At 29.6% G+C, this 22,295-nt stretch overlaps 2 protein-coding genes and 1 long non-coding RNA gene across 3 annotated transcripts; all 3 read right to left on the reverse strand.

The window, feature by feature from the left end:
* Window positions 1–610: 610 nt before the first annotated feature.
* On the reverse strand, window positions 611–4,770 carry LOC110730259 (histone acetyltransferase KAT6B-like). The gene is made up of 2 exons (XM_021910046.1): window positions 4,721–4,770; window positions 611–3,263 (listed from the first exon to the last, which is right to left on the reverse strand). The coding sequence occupies exon 2, from the start codon at window positions 3,210–3,212 to the stop codon at window positions 870–872; it is 2,343 nt and encodes a 780-aa protein (XP_021765738.1). The 5' UTR covers window positions 3,213–3,263; window positions 4,721–4,770; the 3' UTR covers window positions 611–869.
* A 4,770-nt stretch (window positions 4,771–9,540) lies between these two features.
* Window positions 9,541–11,629, reverse strand: LOC110729999. The gene is made up of 4 exons (XR_002512983.1): window positions 10,977–11,629; window positions 10,853–10,891; window positions 10,711–10,758; window positions 9,541–9,750 (listed from the first exon to the last, which is right to left on the reverse strand). It is a non-coding gene; the product is annotated as an uncharacterized LOC110729999 (long non-coding RNA).
* A 9,413-nt stretch (window positions 11,630–21,042) lies between these two features.
* On the reverse strand, window positions 21,043–22,172 carry LOC110730000. The gene is made up of 3 exons (XM_021909783.1): window positions 21,759–22,172; window positions 21,169–21,666; window positions 21,043–21,080 (listed from the first exon to the last, which is right to left on the reverse strand). Exons 1-2 carry the CDS (start codon window positions 22,116–22,118, stop codon window positions 21,481–21,483), a joined length of 546 nt encoding a protein of 181 aa, XP_021765475.1. The 5' UTR covers window positions 22,119–22,172; the 3' UTR covers window positions 21,043–21,080; window positions 21,169–21,480.
* Window positions 22,173–22,295: the final 123 nt, after the last annotated feature.

Below are 22,295 nucleotides of genomic sequence, written 5' to 3' on the forward strand. Positions count from 1 at the left end.
GGGGTGGTACCTAAAGTTCGGGGTCCTGTATTGTATGATAAGTTTAAAAAAATATATAATAATATGATTATATTGAATAGAAAATTTATCATGAACATTAATTAGTTGGCTATATTAATCAACATAAGTACTCTAGAGTAAAGTATAACTTTTTTTTAACAACAAAATACAATTATAACTAACGAGTGTTACAATCAAATTCTGAAAAGTTAGCCCATTTGATAAAATTATTTGTTGATTTCAAAACCCACAACATAATGGTGGGCCTTAAAATATAAAGAAGATACCCATTGAAGCCCATGGACCTGATCTGACACTAGAAATATTGGGCCAGTCCAGCTGAAAGGCGCGAACAAGCAAGAATCAAGGCCCAACTTCCCAAGTAATAAATAGCACTATGTATGCATTCTTGGGCAACAAAGGCATGGAAAAAACATTCAATTTCAGATATTCAGGAAGCATTATGTATGAGTACTTGAGTAGTGAAGCTTCCTTCTCTTGAATATATTGGATGATCCTCCAATATATGGAAGAAGAAATCCAAGCCTACTTGATAGCAAAGCCACAATGACAATAAGAATCGCGTATAAGCTGTATATGAGAGCTAATACTGACAGAAAGATTTATATCTTCACTCGAAAGCATTTCAAAATGATATGATTTTATGTCTGGTAAAATCACAATGAAAAAATTTTACAAGTTGTGAAGCCTCTTTAGAACAATGATCTATTCTACTACCTCTACATCAAAAACTATTACTCCGTATGTGACTATATTGTCGCGAGTTTCATGTATGCAGCATGATCCATTTTTACAGAACAATGTTAAAGTTATCCTCCTAATTACATGTTGGAGACCGCCAGTTGTAATCAAATTTCTACATTACTCTTGAGATCTGTGATAGAAAATGGCGTGATTTTATCAGTACCTGAAGGGCTTGAATCAAAGACTGGAGGCTCTATAATCCCATGGTCTTCCTCCATGTTAACAGGATTGATATCTGACATGGTCGAAGAAGCTTTAGGTGAGTGCACAAAATTATTGTTGACGGCTTCATCTTCACCTTGGCCTAATTTTTCAGAGCTGTGATCCACTTCTGATGTCGTTGAAGAACTGCTCGAAGTATCATCTTCATTCTCATGAGCAGCATCTGCTTTCTGATATATATGATCAGCATGTAATTCTGCATTTGTTTCCAAACTGTCCACAAACTCTTCAGGATCATTGTGTAGAGAATCTACTGAGTCAGAAGACTCACTTCTTGAGTCTTCAGAATGGATAGAAGCATGATCACTTTCAGCAATCAAGTCTTTGTTGGACTCCGCGTCCTCTTGCATTGAAAGAATGGTTGGGGATTCAATATGATCGGAATTAGAGGAGCTCACTGTCGAGTCACTGTCATGGCTTGATTCTCCCCCTGAAGAAGGATGTCTCATTTCATGATCTCCAACCTGTTCTGGAACAAACACAGGTTTCATTTTAAGATAAGCAAGCTTCTCTGGTGTAGTAACCACATTTCGAAATGTTGATCTGGTGTTAAAGGTTTCGTGCCTACGGAGTACTGCCTCTCTTCGGTCTGTTTCCATGAAGTCCTGTCTGGAAGTATCACCCATGAAATTATATCCGGTGCTAAAACTTTCATACCGGCGGAACACAGCATCCTTGCGGTTTACTTCCACAAAATCTGGTTTCAAAATATCCCCCAAGGGATTATATCCTGTGCTTGAGCTTCCATTTTCGTGAAATATAGCATCGTTCAAATTCATTTCCATGGTCTCCTCTTTATGTTCTTCTGCAAGATTCTGAATACCTTTTGGAGAAGTGCACGGAGATTCGAATGGATTTTTCCTTGGTACACTAACAGATGGAGCAGACCCAGGAATAGGTGGAATGCCAAACTGCTGCTGATATGTACTGACAGGAGTATCAAAAGGATTTACTCTTGTTGTAGAAATGGGTGGAATTTGGAAAGGAATATCAGGGCGGTCCAAGTCTATCAAATTCCTCTCCGAAATCATTGAAAAATTCCTTTTCGCCCTTCTCCTTGCTAAAAGATTTTCCAAACGTAAATCTCTTTCCAACTCAGAATTTCCCACAAGCCGGAGATTTTTCTCATCCTCTTCTGTCCACATAGTGACTTGTTTGCTTTCATCCTTTTCCACATTTGTGTTCTCCTCTTCCTCATCATCGTCGTATTCTTCATCAACTTCATCATCATTACTTTCATCGTCATCTTCTCCTTCCTCTTCGTCTCTTTCCTCAATTGTTCTAGTAAACAAGCTTTCCAAATGTTGGCTCTTCTCCATTTCCATCCATGAACCTGCCACATTTTCATCATCTCTAGCCTTGAGAGCTTCATTTTTATCAATGTCATCATCGCCTGAATCCTCACTACTGTGATCTGTAACAAGGGATTGCAAATCAAACTTAAGGGAGGAACCATGAGAAGCATCAGGATGTAATGGGTCCTCAGAGTCTAGAAGTGGGTGAGTCTCCTGAGCAGTTGGAATAACATCTGCAACTAAAGCGTCAAAAGAGGACTTCTCTGCCCCATTAGACTCACAATCGGAATATTCATGATTAACAGTATCATCTGCATGTTTTTCCTGCATACCAGCATCATGGTGCCCCTTGATAGAATTACCATACTCTCTATCCCAGGGCATTTGAGCATCTGCTTTTTCAAAGTTAGCAAATCCAAAACTATTATTGATTTTTTCCTTGTAAATTGTGCTACCTTTACTGCGCTCTGCATTGCAGTATTCCCGGTCAACTACGTTAACCAAGTCTCCAGTAACACTAATACCAGAACTCAACATCCCAGACGCTCTCATGCCCTTCTCTACTATGTCGTTTCTGACCTCAGAAAATCTATCTTTAGTTAAGATTCCTTCTCTATCAGTAGAATAAGTATGATCATTAACTCCAGTTGTCACACGTGTATTACTCATTTCTTCATTGTATTTTACATTGTTGTCATTTGGTTGCCCATAGATTAATAAGGTTCCCAGCAAAATAGCAGCGCAAATAATGACTGGGGAAGCAGAAACCAGAAGAAAGAATAGGAAAGGGAAATATCGGTGCAAGCATATAAGAAATACTACGAGAATAATAAGAAATGGATGATCTAATACTGATCTACAAACTCTCCGGAAAGATGTCATCTTGGATTTTCCCTTCGGATGCTGATGTCTCAGAGAGCCAACTGCCATCTATTTTCTCTTATTCTGAATACTTTTGTGTATAGATACCCCAATATGTTTCTGAAACAGTAAGATTATTACGTTAGAAACAGATTAAAAGAGACATTGTGGCAATGATTTCTTAGCAAGTTAGCAGTGTGTTTAAAGTTCCATTCATTATTCAAGTACAATTGAAGAATGAAGAAGTAACAGAACATTGATATGCTCAGCACATATGGCAAGAGCTTATATAAACTAGAGTTTTAGTGAAACATAAACGCTGAGAAAGTGATCACCAAACACAAAGCACTAGCAAAGCATTCGAATGAAGACCTGATTCTTTCTTTCTTTCTTTAAACTACACATTTGATTATTAAATAATCATGACACACCTTACTCTAGCCTACTAAAGAGCACTCGATAACTAAAGAAAATAAAAAGTCACTCAAATGTAGCAATAAAATCCATAGAGAAATATCATCTATATTTACCATAATCCGTACAATTTTAGGCCAACCTCACCAATAATCATAAAAAAAATCACATCCATGTTAGCATTCTTATGGCACTTTGATAATAGATGTGCACTTTAGCACATGGTTTCCTTCCATTCAACCATTAATCTTATGGCCGAAATACGTAGTACATATTACAGGGTTCAAATGCTCCGATAATCCATTTAGATAACACAAAAGATGAGAGAAAGGTGCTTTTTCCTTCCAAACATATTCAACTTTAGGAGAAGTTTACTTACTATAAAGGAAAGGATAAATAGATTCGTTTTATAGCTTGTTCTTCTTCACATTCTTTCCCTCCACAAATCAATTGAAGTACATTAACTATTTGCTCAACTCTTTCTCCTTAAATGATATAGTGAAAAAAAATCGGAGTATTATATAAGTGAGAATTTTGGGTACGAGGAATAATGATACTACCTCTGTTTCATATTATTTGCAACGATTTGACGTAAAGTAGATAGGAAAAAATCTAACTGTTGCAAATAATATGAAACAAGGGTAGTATTAGATCTTTCCCTTCGCTTTCCCTCCCTCCAAATCCCTTCATCCAAACACATCACTGATCATTTCGATATTCGAGTACGCTAATTGCGCACCTCTTTCACCTTATTGTTCAAGAAGTGATGGTAATTTTGTTTGGGGAGTTTAATTAATTACAATTGAGTAATAGACCTCAACATTGGGCTAGTTGCAATTTAAAAAGACATAAAAGTGATCTCTAAAAAATCATCCAACACCAATGTTGAATATTCTGAATTCCATAAATTCAGCTCAATTCATAATATGTAAAGATCAACCAATTTAATTGCTTGAACATAATTACAATCACAAGAAATCATTTCACCAATCAAATTATGCATGAATGTCAACACTCAACAATAAAACAAACCCAAAACCAAAACTTCAATCAACAACCATTGAAATAAATAATTAAAACAATCGAAATTTCTGTTCTGTAAAAAATGAAATGAAAAATGAATTCAGAAATGAAAAAATTAGCATGATTAAAATAGAACATACCTTCATAAATTATATATAAGTGATCGCAAGAAAAAAAATGGAAGTTTAAGGATAGAATTGAAGAGAGAGAAAAAGAAAAGTGGAAAAGGGGAGAAAATGAGGAGCACGTAAGAAGAAATGAAGGTTGAAAAAAGAGGTTATTGGGAAGATAATGAATGACCAAAAATGGAGGTTGAATTTCCTTCTTTTCAGGAATTTTAAATTGTCAAACAGGTGGGAGTAGACTCATTTCATAGCGGTAATGCTAGCATTAGCATTACCATTATATCACACGATGTTATGTTATCACTATTTTACTCATTTGACTCTTACTAGTGTTGTTATTCTTAATACAATTATTCTCTTGTCGTGAGTAAACAAGACCTTGGAATACGGTTTTGATTAGCATAAGAATCATTATCGACAATCATCAAAGCCAAAATTTTAATTAGTTCGAGAATAAAAAGAATCACTTAGTATCTCTTTTGTCATAACAATTGTTATATTTAGGTTACATAATTGATTTACTTTGTAGGTTTTTAAAATTTTTAGGGCTAATTTTAGAAGTTAAAGGTTGAGCCAAGAAAGGTTGGGCCTCCAGTTCCACCCATCCTTCCCTTGGCTTCACCCCTAAATAACCAAATATGTTCCATAAAGATGATGGAAAATTACTTTGTGACTTTGAAATCAAAAGTTTGAATCTCATTGTTTTCTCAAATTATAACTAGTGTAAAAATGTAAACTGATTTTTATAAATATTGATTTAATATGATTTTTTTCCCCTACAAAAAAAATATAAATACATTTAGAATTAAGACACGCTAGTTTTCAGAGCAATCAAATCAACATTCAGATGTAGTTCAGTTTTAGATTGGTCATGGAATGTGGTAATCAAGGGTTAATCATGATTAGTTAACCATGTATGTATAACAAATAATTTTTTACCTTTAAGAATCATGTTGTCTTCTACGTTAACAATGTGGATCCTAGTTGAATAAGTTTTTAACACGAAACAACTCATTCTTCCATTTCAAAACCAAGAAGATTTATAACTGCACTACATGTCTATACTATCCGTATTACCTCTTCAACATCGTAATCTTAAAGAATTATTCAACTTTGTACCACCTTTTTTCAAACCAAGTATGTTTGGGCCCAAATTGAATTTGGTGGAGGGCTATCCTAAATTCAATTTATAGTTCAGACCCATTTTGCTAGAGATAAGCCACTTTGAAAGAAAAAAAACCCCAATTTTATGAACTTTGCAAAAATATTAATTCACAACTTAGAGCGAATCGATCCTACTCTAACCACTTGAGCTATCCCTCACTCTCAATTCACAAATTTATATTGCCATTAATTAATCAAATAATGCTCAAACAAAACTTATTTATAATAATATTAAAAATAAAAGTACTTATTTCATCCATAAATAAAGGTTCCATTAAAATTTAGGCGTATTATTCTTGTCAAAGTCTTATATGCAAAATCCTATAAAAGGGCACAAGTTAGGCTAACATTGACTAAACTTTAAATAGATAAAAGATATTTCGACATTTTCTTAAATGATAATTGGATTTTTTTTCTTTTTTTTTTTGGGGGGGGGGAAATGATAATTGGGCTTTTAGCAGGGCTTCCAATGCAACACATGATCGAACATGTTCTATACTTACAAATTTTTACCTAGACTCTAGTCTAGGATGAAATCCCTGCACCCCCTTACAAACGACGCCGCATCACTATTGTTTTTAATTTCTTTCACCTTCAAACTACAGGACAATCTAACTTGATCTCCATCTTACATCTTTGTTGATCTCTCTGCCATTTCTACTTCTCCGTCGATCACAAAATAACTTTCGATAGAATTGCTACATTTGCATGCTTTAGATATATTTATGAATTGCAGAGATTATTGTGTATTGATTTGATCAAAAATTGATTGCCGTAACTTACGATCAATTAGTTCAACAAGCAAATAACGAGCTTAATCAAACAGGCAAGCCATATCAAGAAACTAACACAAAAATTATAAAAATAATTTGATCCAATATTTCCTGATTTTTTTTGTGGGATGAAGATCTGGAATTATATATGCTAGTTTACTGTTGTGGTGGAGGCGATGACGACGCAACTAAAGTTGTGGATTACTTATTGTTCCAATTTTTAATTTACTTTGTAGTTGATGCCAAATATGAAAGTAATAGAGAGGGGGAAGAAAAAGATGAAGAATGAAGCTTAGAGGATTGTAGAGTATTAAGAAAGAGAGAGAAAATTATGAAGACTAAAGCTGAAGAAAAGATACCAGAAACACCGTACCGTACTGTATAATGAATTTGTTCATGAATGAAAGACAAACATAAATGAACATATAATATTTTGTAATTGAACATTTAATTATGGTTTGATAGAACATTTAATTATTTTCATAGATGATTAAAAATTTATAAAAGTTATCTTTTTTGTATTATTAAAGGAGTTTGAGGATAATTATTGAGGCTTATGTGAAAAATAAACATATATTAAAAATTTGTGGAGTATATAAAGTATAATATTTATACATATGAAAATGAACATCAAATAATATATAAATGAACATTTTTTTTTATCATTTTCATGAAAAGCTATAGAAAATCAAATTGTTTTTGAAATTCCTTATTAAATATGTAGAAAATATATAAAGATCGAAGATGGAAAAAGTGTGGACATTTATCAGAAATCTAATGATCGTCTATTAATATGCGAATAATGTTCATATACTAATATATAAATGAACATTTATCAAAATGAAAATGAACATTCAACAAAAAGAAAGTATTGTAGTTCATCAAGTAAACACTATAGGTTGTGCAATATGAGTTTGTTCTCCTGTAGCTATTGATTTCACTATATTGTCAATATATCCATAACTTGATGTACATGTATAAATATGACAATGAACATGCATCCATTTCTAGATGAGCATATTTCAATACAAGAATGAACATTTATTAAAATATCCTGAAATTAAAACAAAAATTAACAAACATCTTGACCGTGCATTTAAATTATGGGATTGAACAATTGCAATACTATATGTATAAACATCTACTAAAAAAATCGAAATCTACATCTATTAATATCCTGGCTATGTATCTACATGAGAATAAGCAAAAGGCTTTGATAAGAACATCAAATTTATTTATAAGTAGTTTAAATATAATAAATATGAACATTAGACGCTATATATATATGATAGGAAAAATAACACATGAAAAACTATTAAAAAAAACAATATATACATAAAAATGAACCTAAAAGAGTATAGAAACTAACGTGATCAACATATTATATAATGAGCATCTACTCACATATAAATGAACTTATATTGGAATGATAATGAACATGGCATAAAATTAATGAGCATTAAAAAATATATGTGGTTAAACAAAGCTCTACTCAAATTTTTTAGTATCTTACTGCTTGCATAAAATATACTTTTATCTTAGGTGTGACATACAAATGATACAGGCAGGCTAAGTAGTAAGTACTACATATACTTAATTACCTACTACTCCATACTATACATAAAAAAGAGTACGTATTTGTAACAATCAATACACATTATTTACAAAACGTGAATGGATGTCTATCAAAATTGAAATAATTAACTTATCAAAATAAAAAATGAACATTTATTAATACGAAAACAAACATTTATTAATACGAAAACGAACATAAAACATGTATGTATCAATATCGCAATAAATATATATAAAATAAAGTGATCTTGTATCAATATGGAAATGAACATTTATCAATATAAAAATGAACATTAATAAAGTTAAAATAAAAATAAAATAAAAATAAAACTACTTTAAGAAATTTTTTTGATTAGGGAAAGAAAAAGAAAGCAGCTATGCTTATGATAACTGTCAATTAGAAAGACAAAGTAGAATTAGAGACTAAAAAATTTAAGAGGGACAAAAATTGATGGGAAATTCAATCAATGAAATTTTTGTTGATTGAATTTCCATGGAAATTACTAGTAGAAGAACAAATCACACACTTCTAAGTTACATAAATTTTATGTTAATTTTGTTGTATTTTCAATATATATGTGTATATGTCTATTTTAATGATAATCATTGGTTTGTATTTGTTCATATGCCTTTTAAATAGTGAACAAATTTTATTATATGTTAATGTGTAGAGTTATAAAGATGTTCAGTTATGTAATGATAAATGATCATTATGTAGATATATATGTTTTTTAATATAATAATAATATAATTGAACATTATTGATATTATATTTGTTTATTATAATTATTGCAGCCGATAGTAGAAATGTTCAAGATACTCTTATTGTTTCAAGGAATGTTCACGCTGCTTCTAGCTAGTGCTTCAACAAATGTTCAAGCTACTACAAGTGTTTCAAGAACTGTTCAAGCTACTACTAGTGTTAGTTCTAAGAAGTGTTCGAGGTGGTTTAGGACATACTTCTATTAAGTATGATAAGTTCTTAGTCTTTTTTAATACAAATGTAGCTAAGAGGTTCACTAGTAATGGTAAATGAGGGAGTACATTAGGAAACCATAGCTTTTAAATTACTACTTTCATGAGACTGCATTTTATATTTTTATCATGTAATGGATCTAAGGTTGTGTTTCTATTAAGCAATGTTTTCTTTCAACCTTAATATTGTTAGTGATGTAAATTATTTGCAAATGAACATTTCATAGATACAAAACACCGAGTTGTTAAATATGTTAAAAAAAAGAAATACTAGCTATTTAACATACAATATTAAAAAAAGAAATATCAAATTCTATTAAAAAAAATAGAAATACCAAATAAAGACTCTTAAGCGAGTAAAATCTATAAGTTCTATTGAACACATATAAGAACATATATCTTTGTATAAATGAACATATATAAATTTATAAATGAACATGTAATACTGCTCTTTTGTAATTTTTCTTGATAATCTTTTGTTGATCCTACATTCAGTGTTTTCTTCAAAAGCATTAGTTGAGTTGTGTATTGCATCCTCAGCTTCCTGATTTGGTCTACCTGTTGATAAAAATGAATATATAATATAATATTAATTGTTATTTAATAATATATAAATGAACGATATATTTTAAGTAAATGATCATTTGATGGACTAACATTGTTTGGGTTTAAGTCACAAATCATTTTTTATTTTGATCACCAGTGAATGTTTCCATGTGTTTCATAATGTAAACTTCACAATTTGTGTAATCCTCATTGCCACTTTAAATGACACATCACTACAATATAGATTATATCAATTTATATGAAGAAAAAAAAAATGTTCAGTATGTATTTCATATATGTATCTACAAATGAACATTATTTTTTAATATAAATGACATATTTTTTTACAGGTAGATGCTCATATATGAATTATAAAATATGAATAGCATATCCATCTCTAAATTCCATCAAATGTTTCACTTAAAATGGTATAAAACTATAATCTAGCTTTGTTTATTATGCATTTAAAAATGTTCATATATGTATGTAAAAATGCTCATAATATTTAAAAATAATGAACATATTAATAAATGTAAATGCACATATATAAACTATTAAAAAAACATTTGAATGTATTACCAAGTTTTGTATGCATGCGTTCATAATGTTTTATACAAATCAATAACACATATTTAAAATAAAATAAAAATCAAATCTGAATATGTTAATAAATACATATTAACATGTAATTATAGGTAAACATGTGAATATTTTCATAATATGATATGAAAATGAACATATAGTGCTTTATAATTGTTCATTTTACCTAAGCATCCGAGACACTATTTTTACATCTGCAGCCTTAACGCTTGTATATCTTTGAAAGTGTTGGATCTACAATAGGAGATTTTTGTTCGCCGGTTTTTTTGTAGAGGTGTTTCACCATCATCTCAATTTTTACATTATAAACCATTTAATAATTTTTTTTTAATAAATTCTTGTAAATTTAAGAAGTTTGAGTAATATACTTACATTTTTGAAGAATCGTTGTTTCTGTTCTCTGAAATAGATTTCTCCAAACTGAAAAATGAAATTGAAGCAAGTAGATGTTAATTTTACTAATTATTCGAAATAATCACTTTGAAATTGATGAATTATTAGCATAAATACTTACATATATACATTTTCAGTTATTAAACTATCAATTTGTTTCCTGAAACACAATCACAAATAAATTCTCAAAAAATTAGTTTTTTTTTTTTTTAAAAAAATAAATTTATATGAACATTTATACTTACTCTTTTGATTTTCGCTACTTTTTTTCGATGAAATTTGCTTCGGTTGTTTGACTTCGTCTCTAATGTCCGCCATGGTTGAAGTTTTAAAGCTTAGATGAGAGAGATAATGGAGAGGGAAAATAAAGAGAGAACAAGATGTTTTTTTTTTTTTTTGGGTATATATATTGGTGGGGTAGAGGAAGTTACTGAAATTTTTTTAGGATTTTAGGGAGTAATAGTATGCTGCATTTTGTGAGGGTATAGTACTGCAGAAACTATGAAAGTAGGTAGATGGGGGAAGGGGTGTTAAACGATGTGTTTAGAGAGGGGTGTAGGGGATGATGCCTAGACTAGAGTCTAGCCATAAATAATTAGTTCTATACTCCTGTGAGTATAATCCATGCCAAATTTTCCAAGCTGGCCCAAAAGAAAGACACTTGTATTACAGTATCTTGATGAAGGATAAGAAGTGCTCCCTCTTTCTTTCTTTTGTTTTTTAATATCTCAATTTAACCAGTACATTTTTTAAATCAAGATTACAAATTTGATGTTCTTTTTATCCTACTCTTAATGACTCAAGTTAAGATCAACTGAGCTAGACAAGTGACTAAAACTAAATTTCTACCTTGTATGACTCATACCAAAATTGACTTATCCAATTGGTATCGATTTGAACCCAACATGCAAATTTAATTTGATCATGACAACTCTTATCTAGATGAGACACTACAAATCTACAATAATAGTACAATTCTTAGTCACTACTTTGTTACGATTTCAATTTAATAAGATTTATAAATCTGGCAACAATGTTTACTACAACTTGATTATTCAATTGCATTTAGATTATGATGGTTGCACAATACGAATGAGTCAGCTTATCGCGATATTAGTTAAGTTCTTGAATTTATGTCTACACTACTAACCAATAACATTCAAATTGGGAAAATGATTTTACCAACCTTTCATTTTAACTATGACATGTGCGGTTCATAATAAAAATATATATCATCTATGTATAATTGAGAAACAATATCAATAATAGGAATTTTTGCTTACCTACAATTATGATATAATATAAACTAAATAACACAAATGCTCACTTTCTACATCCAACTAGGCGCAATTAACCCGGCCTCTTAGCACCCACAAAAAAAAAAAAAAAAAAAAAAAAAAAAAAAAAAAAAAAAAAAAAAAAAAAAAAAAAAAACCTCTTGAACACCCAACAACATGAAAGTATGAGATTTATTGTGCTATTGAATTTATGTATTTCTAACTTGTATATTACCTACAAGTCACATCAATTTCATTATACATCACCTATACTATTCATCAATCTTATTGAATCCCTTATAAATTTTAAAATACTTCTAACATTATACTAAGTATATGCCAAGTTTTTATGACTAATTCATCAAAAATTAGATCTAATTGAATCTAAATTGTCAATGCATTTATGTCATTAAGAGTCTTATTCCTCCAAATACGTAGGAAATGACTACTTTCAAATTCAAAGTAATACTGTATTAATCATTTTAAAATCATCTCATACACATCCAATCAAATTATTAGAAATATTAATATTGTTTATACACCTCGTCGTCCTCTGCAAAATTGCAGCAAAAAATCTAGAAATTAAATATAATATTAATAAGATAGAGTAAAAAATATATAAATTTCTCCATCAAATGTACCCGAAAAAATGCAACAAAAACTTCATCTCTAGATTAATCAACAATATATGATACGACTAATACGAGTAAAAAACATATAAATATCCCCATCAATGATCAATCGTAATATGTGAGATAATGACTGGTTGATACGTGTCTTATTCCTTAATTAATTGTAAGTTGCAAATTATGCATAATAATGTATTAATATTCGTCGTCATCCATGATATGATATGAATGGTTCCTTCTAGATCACCAAGTAGCTTAGTCTTGCCGTTCACTCACATTCATCGATAATTTAGGTATTAATTATAATTATACATTTTATACCTTAATTTTATATTAAGATATATAAAACCTGAATACAAGGAATCTTAATGTCTCGCTTGGGGGAGTGAGACGCCAACATCTTAACAAGATTTCCTTTATTTTCTTTGTTAATGACAGATAAATAGTTCATCATAAGTTATTATATTATATCATTCCTTGCCTCAACATTAATATATTGTACGGAGTATATAGTTATTTTACTTATTTTCTCCTTTTGGCGTAGGGAGATCAAATTGCATCGGTAAAAAATTATGTTGGCAGAATACAATCGTAAATTTTGAATAGTACCGTCACATGTTAACTAACTCTAAGACTCGTAAATTTATATAATCTATATTTTATGCTTTAAGTTTTCTTGATTTTTTTTATTTTACACTAGAAATAAAAAATACTCCATATTAGGTTTTTCTTTTTAGGACATGCAGTAACTTAATTACTGCGTATTAGAATTATCACAGCTTGTATGTTTGTTCTCCGTATAATTCTTTCAAGGGACCTCCATTATAAATGCTTTTTTTCTTTTTTTTTTTTTTTTACGCAATATAATTGATTACTTCGTTTAAGATAATTGTAATTAAAGCATTAATTTGTTTCAAAGCTTTTACCCATCCTCTCATCTAGCATCGTGTGCTTAGTGCATACTTTGTATATATATATATATATATATATATATATATATATATATATATATATATATATATATATATATATATATATATATATATATATATATATATATATATATATATATATAGTAAAATGAGCAAAAACTAAAGAACATTGCATTTTTATTTTTATTTTTTTCTTTTTCTTTTTTTACAAAAATAAGATAAAGAAAAAGTCTGATCAAATTGAAATCATATCTCACAGTCTCACACAGATCAACATGGCCAAATTTAGCAAGCAAACTTCTATAGGAGTAACAAACACTAGTTAAGTCCATATATATTGTGAATTATATATGCGAAGTATGTTATAATCTACAGAATTAACTCTATATATCCACAAAAATTAAGTCGATTAACCCTAAAATATTTCTCAAACATAAAATGAGTACGTAGCTTGTTGTGGACACGATTGCGGCCATGATTTAGTTGCATAAATACCATTAAATTCAACGTTAGTTACAAGTAACCCACCTGGCCGGGTACCTAGCTATAATGAAAAGGGTCGTCATAGATGATAGATGTAGAGTAGCTATTTTAGTAGAGTTTAGATGACGAATGAAGCTGACTTAATGAATCACTAATGACCTTCTATTTCATATGTTTTCGTCTTGTGATTAATGGGCATTTCATTTCTTGTTATCTATCAAATTTTAATCATTATTTAGTGTTTGACTGCGTTGTAGTACGGCTATCTTCAACTTAGGCCCTGTTCTTTTGAGCTTCTGGGCAGAGCAGAGCAGATTTCAGCAGAGCAAAGCAAAGCAGAGCAGAGCAGAGCAGATTTCAGCCGAGCCGAGCAGAGCAGATTTTATTATTATTATTATTATTACTACTATTATTATTATTAAATATTAATTATTATTATTATTATTATTACTAATATTATCGCATTATTATTATAATCATTAAATTTTTAAAGTTAAATATTAATTATTATTATATTAATTATAATTATTATTATTAAAAATTAATAATTAGTATTATCTTTAAATATTAGTCATTATCTTAATATTAATTGCTATTATAAAAATCAATTATTGTTATTATAATTAATATTATTAGTTACAAATATTATTATTACTGTTAGTATAATTACTATTATTATTACTATTATTATTATTATTATTAAATATTAATTATTATTGTTATTATTATTATTATTATTAAATATTAATAATTATTTTTTTTTTATTTTTTATTAAATATCAATAATTAATTATTGTTATTATTATTATTATTATTAAGTATTAATTATTATTATAATTAAATATTAATTATTTATTATTATTAAATATTATTTATTTATTATTATTATTATTATAAAATATTTATTATTATTATTATTAAATATTAAATATTAATTATTTATTATTATTAAATATTAATTATTATTATAATAATTTAATATTAAGTGTTAATTTTAAGCAGAGCAGAGCAAATTGAAGCAGAGTAGAGCAGAGCAGAGCAGAGCAAATTGAAGCAGAGTAGAGCAGAGCAGAGCAGAGCAGGGCAGATTTCAGCAAAGCAGAGCAGAGCAGAGTAGAGCAAAGCAGATTTCAGCAGAGCAGAGCAGAGCAAAGTAGCTCTAAAGAACGGGGCCTTACCTTCCTAATTTTCCCCAAGGTTTATTTTATTCCCAATTTAAATAAATAAAAAATTTGTAATTAAAAAGATAAACGGATTGTGTCATGAACTTAGAGAGTGAACTAGAATAAATATCAACTTTGGTTTTCGTTGTTATATTTTGTTGTAAGACTTGTAAGTCAATGAGGATACAAGAACAAATAAGGTGCAATATATGGGGTATTTATCTTGTTCTTTTTACTTACAAAACGATATTCACAACAAGTTAAGTTTTTATAAGTTATAAATCAAGTAAAATAAAATAAATAAATTGTATTTTTTCACTTTGGTCAGGATTACTTATTCATGATTACTCAATCGGTCAAGGGTCACTTATTATGGGGTTACTTGATTGGATAGAGCGTATTTTGTGTGACTGGGTACACCGCGTGGCCTGATGACACATACCAAAATACTTAACGGGTAACCTCTGACTGATTAAGTAACCCTAACTAAGTAACCCCTTACAGAGTAGCCCCTGACCGAACCCTGAATAAATAACCTCGACCACATGATATGGCGTGCCACATATGAAAATTTCGGTACTGAATATGTCATATATTATACACAGTAAATATTACTTTGTATTAATTCATACTCGTATCAAATAGCAACCATGAAAAAATAAAATAAAAACAAAATGCTAGGTGTCACCTCATTGCACCTAACAACCAAAAGCAACAATAATATTATTATCAATCAATTTAATATTATAACTTGAATAAAGTGGCTAATAATTCATATCCTAAGTATTAATCTAATACATTATTATAATTTGAGGGAAAGTCATCATAAACTTCAATTCACTAGCTAACTAAAAAGATCTGTAACACAATAGTTTCATTAATTGTAGATTGTGAGGAATAATTCTAGGTGAAAGATGTAAGAGGAAGCACATGCCTTCCCTATAAGCTATAGCTAGTTTCATCAAACTCCCGCCAACCCTAATAAAAAAAATGCATAGCTTAATTATACGGAGTACTTAATTAATCTGTCATTTATTTGTAAACTAAGGATTGTGTAGACTAATCGAGGTACCACTAAAACAATACGGAGTATTAATCTAATTGAACTTGGTATTCTATGGCTAATTCTTTCTTGGGCAGCACACTGTTAACACGTGTGCAACCAATGTCCATTGGTTGAGACACAGAATTTCATGATTGATGGAATCAAAATACATCTTTGAAACAACTATTTTTGCTACTCCTTAAATAAATCTGATGAAATTGTCATAATAGAAAGTAAAAATTAAAATATATCCGAAGTATATGTATATAAACACTAAATACGCTAATTTGTACATAATTTTGTCATAAATTTCCAACCTTATTTTATTTTATAAAGTCTTATTATTTGCTTAGGAAAATGTATTTCTCATTACCTTTTTAAAAAAAAAATTGTCTTCAATTTAGGGTATATTCACATTTACTTAATTGCAGTTCAGTTCAGTCCAGCTCCAATCAGTTCAGTTCAGCTTCTAATTTTCCTCTTTCATAAAATATTCAGTCCAGTTCAACTCCAATCATTTCAGTTCAGTTTAGCTCCAATCAGTTTATGTGAACATGCCCTTAGAACAATAATGAAAAATCACAACTAATGATTAAATCCACTATAATGTTTTTTTTTTTTGAAATAAAATTGATTCATAAATAAGTCATACGACATCTACAAAGAGATTTAGATCTAACAAATACATAATAATTGAATCAAATAAAAACATTCTGTAAGCAAAGCTACGATCGTTGTTGCAAATCGTACATTATTCATACCCTCTTTCATATCGCTGTGATTTACAGCCTTCTTCTGCGAGGGGGTCTATCGATCTGTTGTAACCGTGAAGAAAATTTCCGTCTGATTCGTTTGATTGTTGTCGAAATATTATTCTCTTTTTTAATCCCGCACAAAATTTTAACCATAAAACAACTCTATAGCAATCCATGAAATAAAAAAGCAAATCCTCCCTCAAAAGAGAGAAGAAAAACCCAGTCTTTCGAATGAAGGAGTCAAATCCTCCTATAGAGGAAGAAAAACCCTGTCTTTCGAGGGAGAAATATTCTCCTAGAAGAGGAAGAATTATTATAAACTTAAAGCAAGAGAAAAGGCACAAAAAGAAACAATGATTAGGGCTTTCCACCGGTAAATCCGATGGAAGCCCCTTCAAAATTCAACAATGGAGATTAGGGTTTTAGAGAGAGGAGAGAGGAAAGAGGGGCTAGGGTTTTTTTCCAATCAAATCCACTATAATGTTCAATTCACTTAATTTATCACTTTGTATGAAATTTTATAATCTAATTTGATCATAGATTACTTGTTTTAATTGTTATTTAATTTAATTCTAAAAGATTGGAATTAGTATGATTACATCTGCTCTAATCTGATTCAATCAATTTTTAAATAAGAAAATCTTTATGTTTTAAATAAGTTGAATGGTGTAGCTTGGCTTGCAAATGATATTTCATTGAAAACAAATTTTGCTTATAGTAATCTAGAGTTCCCTTCACATCGTTCAAAAAAAAAAAAGTCCCCTTCACATACAGTACTCCTCATGAACATAATATCTCCACCTCATCTTCAAACTTCTAAACCTATCATAAACATCTATTTCGTCCATTATATCCCACTATACTCTTCTGATTTCTCTTATAGATATCTCCTCAAAATAACAAGTACTCCGAAGTTTTTTTTTTTTTTTTGTTTTTTTTTTTTTTTTGACAAAAAGTACTCCGTAGTTGGTTACTAAGGAAAAAATTAAGAGTATGCATAAACATAAAAGAAAAACAAACACCAAAAAAAAATATAACAGATCAAGATGCTACAGTAGCTGTTTGAAAAATGACTACCACATTATTTTAGTGATATATAATATAAGTGATTTATTTTTTTCACCACCTTATAAAATGGTGACTATTAGTCTTATTTTTTTTTTTACTATTAGTCTTATTATATCTACAATATGAATATGTTTTTTGAAATTTTCAATCCAATATAAAATGGTGACAATTAGTAATTTTTTTTTTAGAAACTACAGTATAAAATAACAATAAAAATTGCATAAATGAAACTAAAAAATTGATAAATAAAAAAAAAGTTGATAAAACTATTTTATACCTAAAGTAAAGCAATAAAATTAATTATCTGAAAAAAAAAAATATATCAACTATAAACTATATAATCATGTGCTATTCATATTTCAAATGATTATGGTAAAATTTTCACCCCTAAAATAAAGTTAAAAAATTACAATAAATAAATAAATAAATAAATAAATAAATAAAAAGATTCGGAAGGAATATGAAGAAGTTTGAGATTTCAGTAACATGCCGGCCAATTGGAGACAAGATAATAGTTCCACGCGTCAACACCAAAAAAAATTGTGCTGATCATTGGCGTCGATGCTAGAATAACTTCTACTCGTATTATCGGTCACTCACTATACGAGCAGTGCAATTTACTGAGCTCCTTTATTTTTTTAGCTAAATTTTTTAGAATAGTAACCTTTTTCTACAATATAGCGGTCTTTTTTCCTAAATAGTAATCTTTATTTCATACCCTTGTATTGTCAATTTTTTAACATTAATGAACATATAGTCCATAATTTTGACATAGTTACCTTTATATTTATAATAGTAACATTATTAATAAAATAGTGACTTTATTTTAACATATAGTGACCTACGATAATTGCCATTAATTTAACATAGTTTTTAATTTTCACACTATACAATATTGAAAGCGAATTGACCTTTTTTAACCACACAAAGACCTTATAAATAATAAAATGACTTTATTTTAACATATAGTGACCTATGATAATATAGTGACATTTCATTTCAATGTAAACCTCTAATATTGACATAGTTACCTTTAATATTAACATAAAGACCTTTATAAAGATAAGTTTAGAATAACATTTCACATTAACATAGTAACCCGTATATTAATATAGTAACCCGTATATTAATATAAAGACTTTTTTTTTAAACAAACAATATACCATTTTCATAAAATGTTGGCAAATGCTTGTTTACATAAAAGAATATTTTTCCAATCTTCTTCTATATCATACACAAAAGTTGAATTAATACTAATACCAGTCTTCAATGTTCACAGTACTTTACTTAGCATCAGAAAAATAACTAAGTCAAAAAATCATGTTCTGACATCTTAAGCCTTCCCCTTTAGTTTCTTCTTGTCTTCAGTTGGCTTCTTCTTATTCTTCCTCTCTTCAATCACTTTCTTTCTTCTTTCTTCAACCTCTTTTGAAAGACGCTGCCTGTCAGCTTTGAACTCAGCCACCTTATCAATTATAATTGATCTAGCTTCATTCATATCAGATAACACCAAAGATGCAGCAATTTGAATCCGGAGAATCTTCCTATTTGAAGCCTAGAAAAGTAAGTAATCAAAATAAGATATTGTGATATTAATAAAAAGAAATTAAACAAATAATTTAAAAGGGAAAGAAACATAACTGTTTTTACAACTTCACATTTAAACTCATCAGCTCCATTGAATAAAAGCATAGTCATCATAACATAAACACCAGAATCTGAATTATCTTTGCTAGATCTCCAATTCAAAGTGGGAAACTCCAAAGCGTATTCAACCATATCTCCCGATTGAGTAAGCCTTTTATCAAAGTAGGTACTGATCATATCACACTAGCAAAAAAGCATATAGTCAGATCACAGTCGCATTAAACGATCTATTAAGAGTTGTTATAACATAGTAACCCGTATATTAATATAGTAAACCGTATATTAATATAGTAACCCGTATATTAATATAGTAACCCGTATATCAATGTAAACAATGCTCACTAAACCATCCAAAACGCTCATATCAACCGTTATAAATCATCATATAATCAATCATTCATTCTCATCGATCTCTAAAAATCAGATCAGATGATAACCATACTCCTGCTATCACAACAAGAAGGATCATAACAACCGTAAAATTCTACAAGATCAGCAACAAATAACAACAAAAATGCCAGGAATAAACTCCAAAACACTAGAAAAGAAAAGAGTGAGAATATGTGGCTCACTATAAACAAGTCAATACAAACAATAAACTTAATTGTCAAGATATGGAAAAGTGAGAAAGTAATACTAGGAGACTAGACAACTTTTTCAAAAAGATACGATTATCCTCATCATAATTCAGATTATCAATAAACTGAATTTTTTCTTTAGTCAAATTCACCACAAATAAGCAATAGTGATTGCCCCAAAGACAAGGTAAAAATGTCTGCAATAATAATAGCACCATTAGTCAGAATAAAAAAAAACACATATATATTCCATTTTTGATATTATAATGACCTCTTTTAAAAATATACTTATGCAATTTTCAATAGTCACTCTCATTTAAAAAAAGGTATCTATAACATAAAAAAAGGGAACTATATGTTTTAAAGCATAAAAAAACAGAAAGTATTACCAACTCAACTTCTAACAAATCAAAATCGTTGCAAGTTATTTTCATCCACTCCTCCAAACCTTGATAAACATTGTCCATTATTTGTGAATTGTCATCACTGCCAGCAGCTTCTACTATTGTAACCTACATAATATTTTAACAAATCAAAAAAACAGTAAAAAGTAAAAATATGTATAAACATTGAAATAATTAAACAACTCACACTAATTGAAGAGCCAAAGTACAATTTCCGAGGTCCATCTTTCAAATATTTCTGATTTTCATTCAAAAGCAACGCCCAGCAATCCAAAATACTATTGCTCATGATTTCAGAAGGCTCTCCTAATGTGTAGAATTCTTGCCTTCGAATCAAATGCTTTTGGTGAAAAAATACCAACAGTTCACTGAGTCAAAGAGTATAAGAATTAAAAAGGTGTTTCATAATTAAATTAATAAGAGAAAATCAATGTAATCAAACAAAAGATTACTTACTTAGGAGCCAAACAAGAATCATTGATAATGCAATAGTCAACAATCTCTAGGACTAATGGATCCAATAGTTTCATTTCCTTGTTATTTGACTTCAAAAAGTGTGAAATGAATATAAGCTTTTCATCAGATTTCCAATCCAAAGAAAACGAACACCTGGACCCTCCATTTGCAAGAATATTTTCAAAGCCAATCACAGGGATAGTGCCTCTAATTGCCTCCCTCCCTCCATTTGTTTTGTTGTGGTCAAATGTAGAAATTTGACCCAACACCTCAGGTAATTTTGTCACCCAAATAGCAAGTTCAGAGATCTCGTCAATCACAGATTGAACTCGAGGATCCATAAAAAAACGAATCATCCTGGGACAAAGTAATACCAGAAGAGCCAAAAGAGTTGTTGGCCTCACCACGTGAAAGAAGAATCTCTTTTATCTTATCATTGTAAAAAGAAGAGATCACATGCATATCTCTTTTCATGAACAAAAATTGCTCATGAACGGGCTGCAAAAACATTAAAAGAAACATGTATAAACATTTAAATCATATCAAATAATAAAAATAATAATATAGAATAAAAGTCAGCTACTCCTTACATCAATAGCAGCCGAATGGATCTCTTGATCTGACATCGAACCTGCTGGGAGAATGAACTGTATTGTACCCTGGGAATCAGGCACATCACCACTCCTCCCGACATTCCTCACAACATTATCACTCCCCCCAGCATTCCCCATACTTCCCCCTGCAATACCCACAACATGTCCATCCAGAAACTTCATTTTACCACTAACAGGATACACATCAGACAGTAAAATCCCACACCCAAAACTTTTGGACAATTTTTCCTTCTTAATTCTATCCCTAATCAACTCATCATCCCAATGTTGAATTAAAGAAGTACTTAATTCAACATTCCTAAATTTCAACCTATGAAAGTAAATAATCTCCAACATCAAAACACAACCACAACAGTTCTGAATTTCTCCTTTTTTGTAACTTTTAACACCTTCACATAGTTTTTACAGAACATATTTACACCAATTCAAATTCTTAATTTGTTCAACATCATCAAGTGCCTTGACAATCCTAAGATCGGCAGTTCTGTTAGAAGTAGGAGCTAAAAACGTGGA

This window comes from Chenopodium quinoa, unplaced genomic scaffold, assembly GCF_001683475.1.
Source record: "Chenopodium quinoa cultivar QQ74 unplaced genomic scaffold, ASM168347v1, whole genome shotgun sequence".
In the NCBI taxonomy this organism is placed as follows: domain Eukaryota; kingdom Viridiplantae; phylum Streptophyta; class Magnoliopsida; order Caryophyllales; family Amaranthaceae; genus Chenopodium; species Chenopodium quinoa.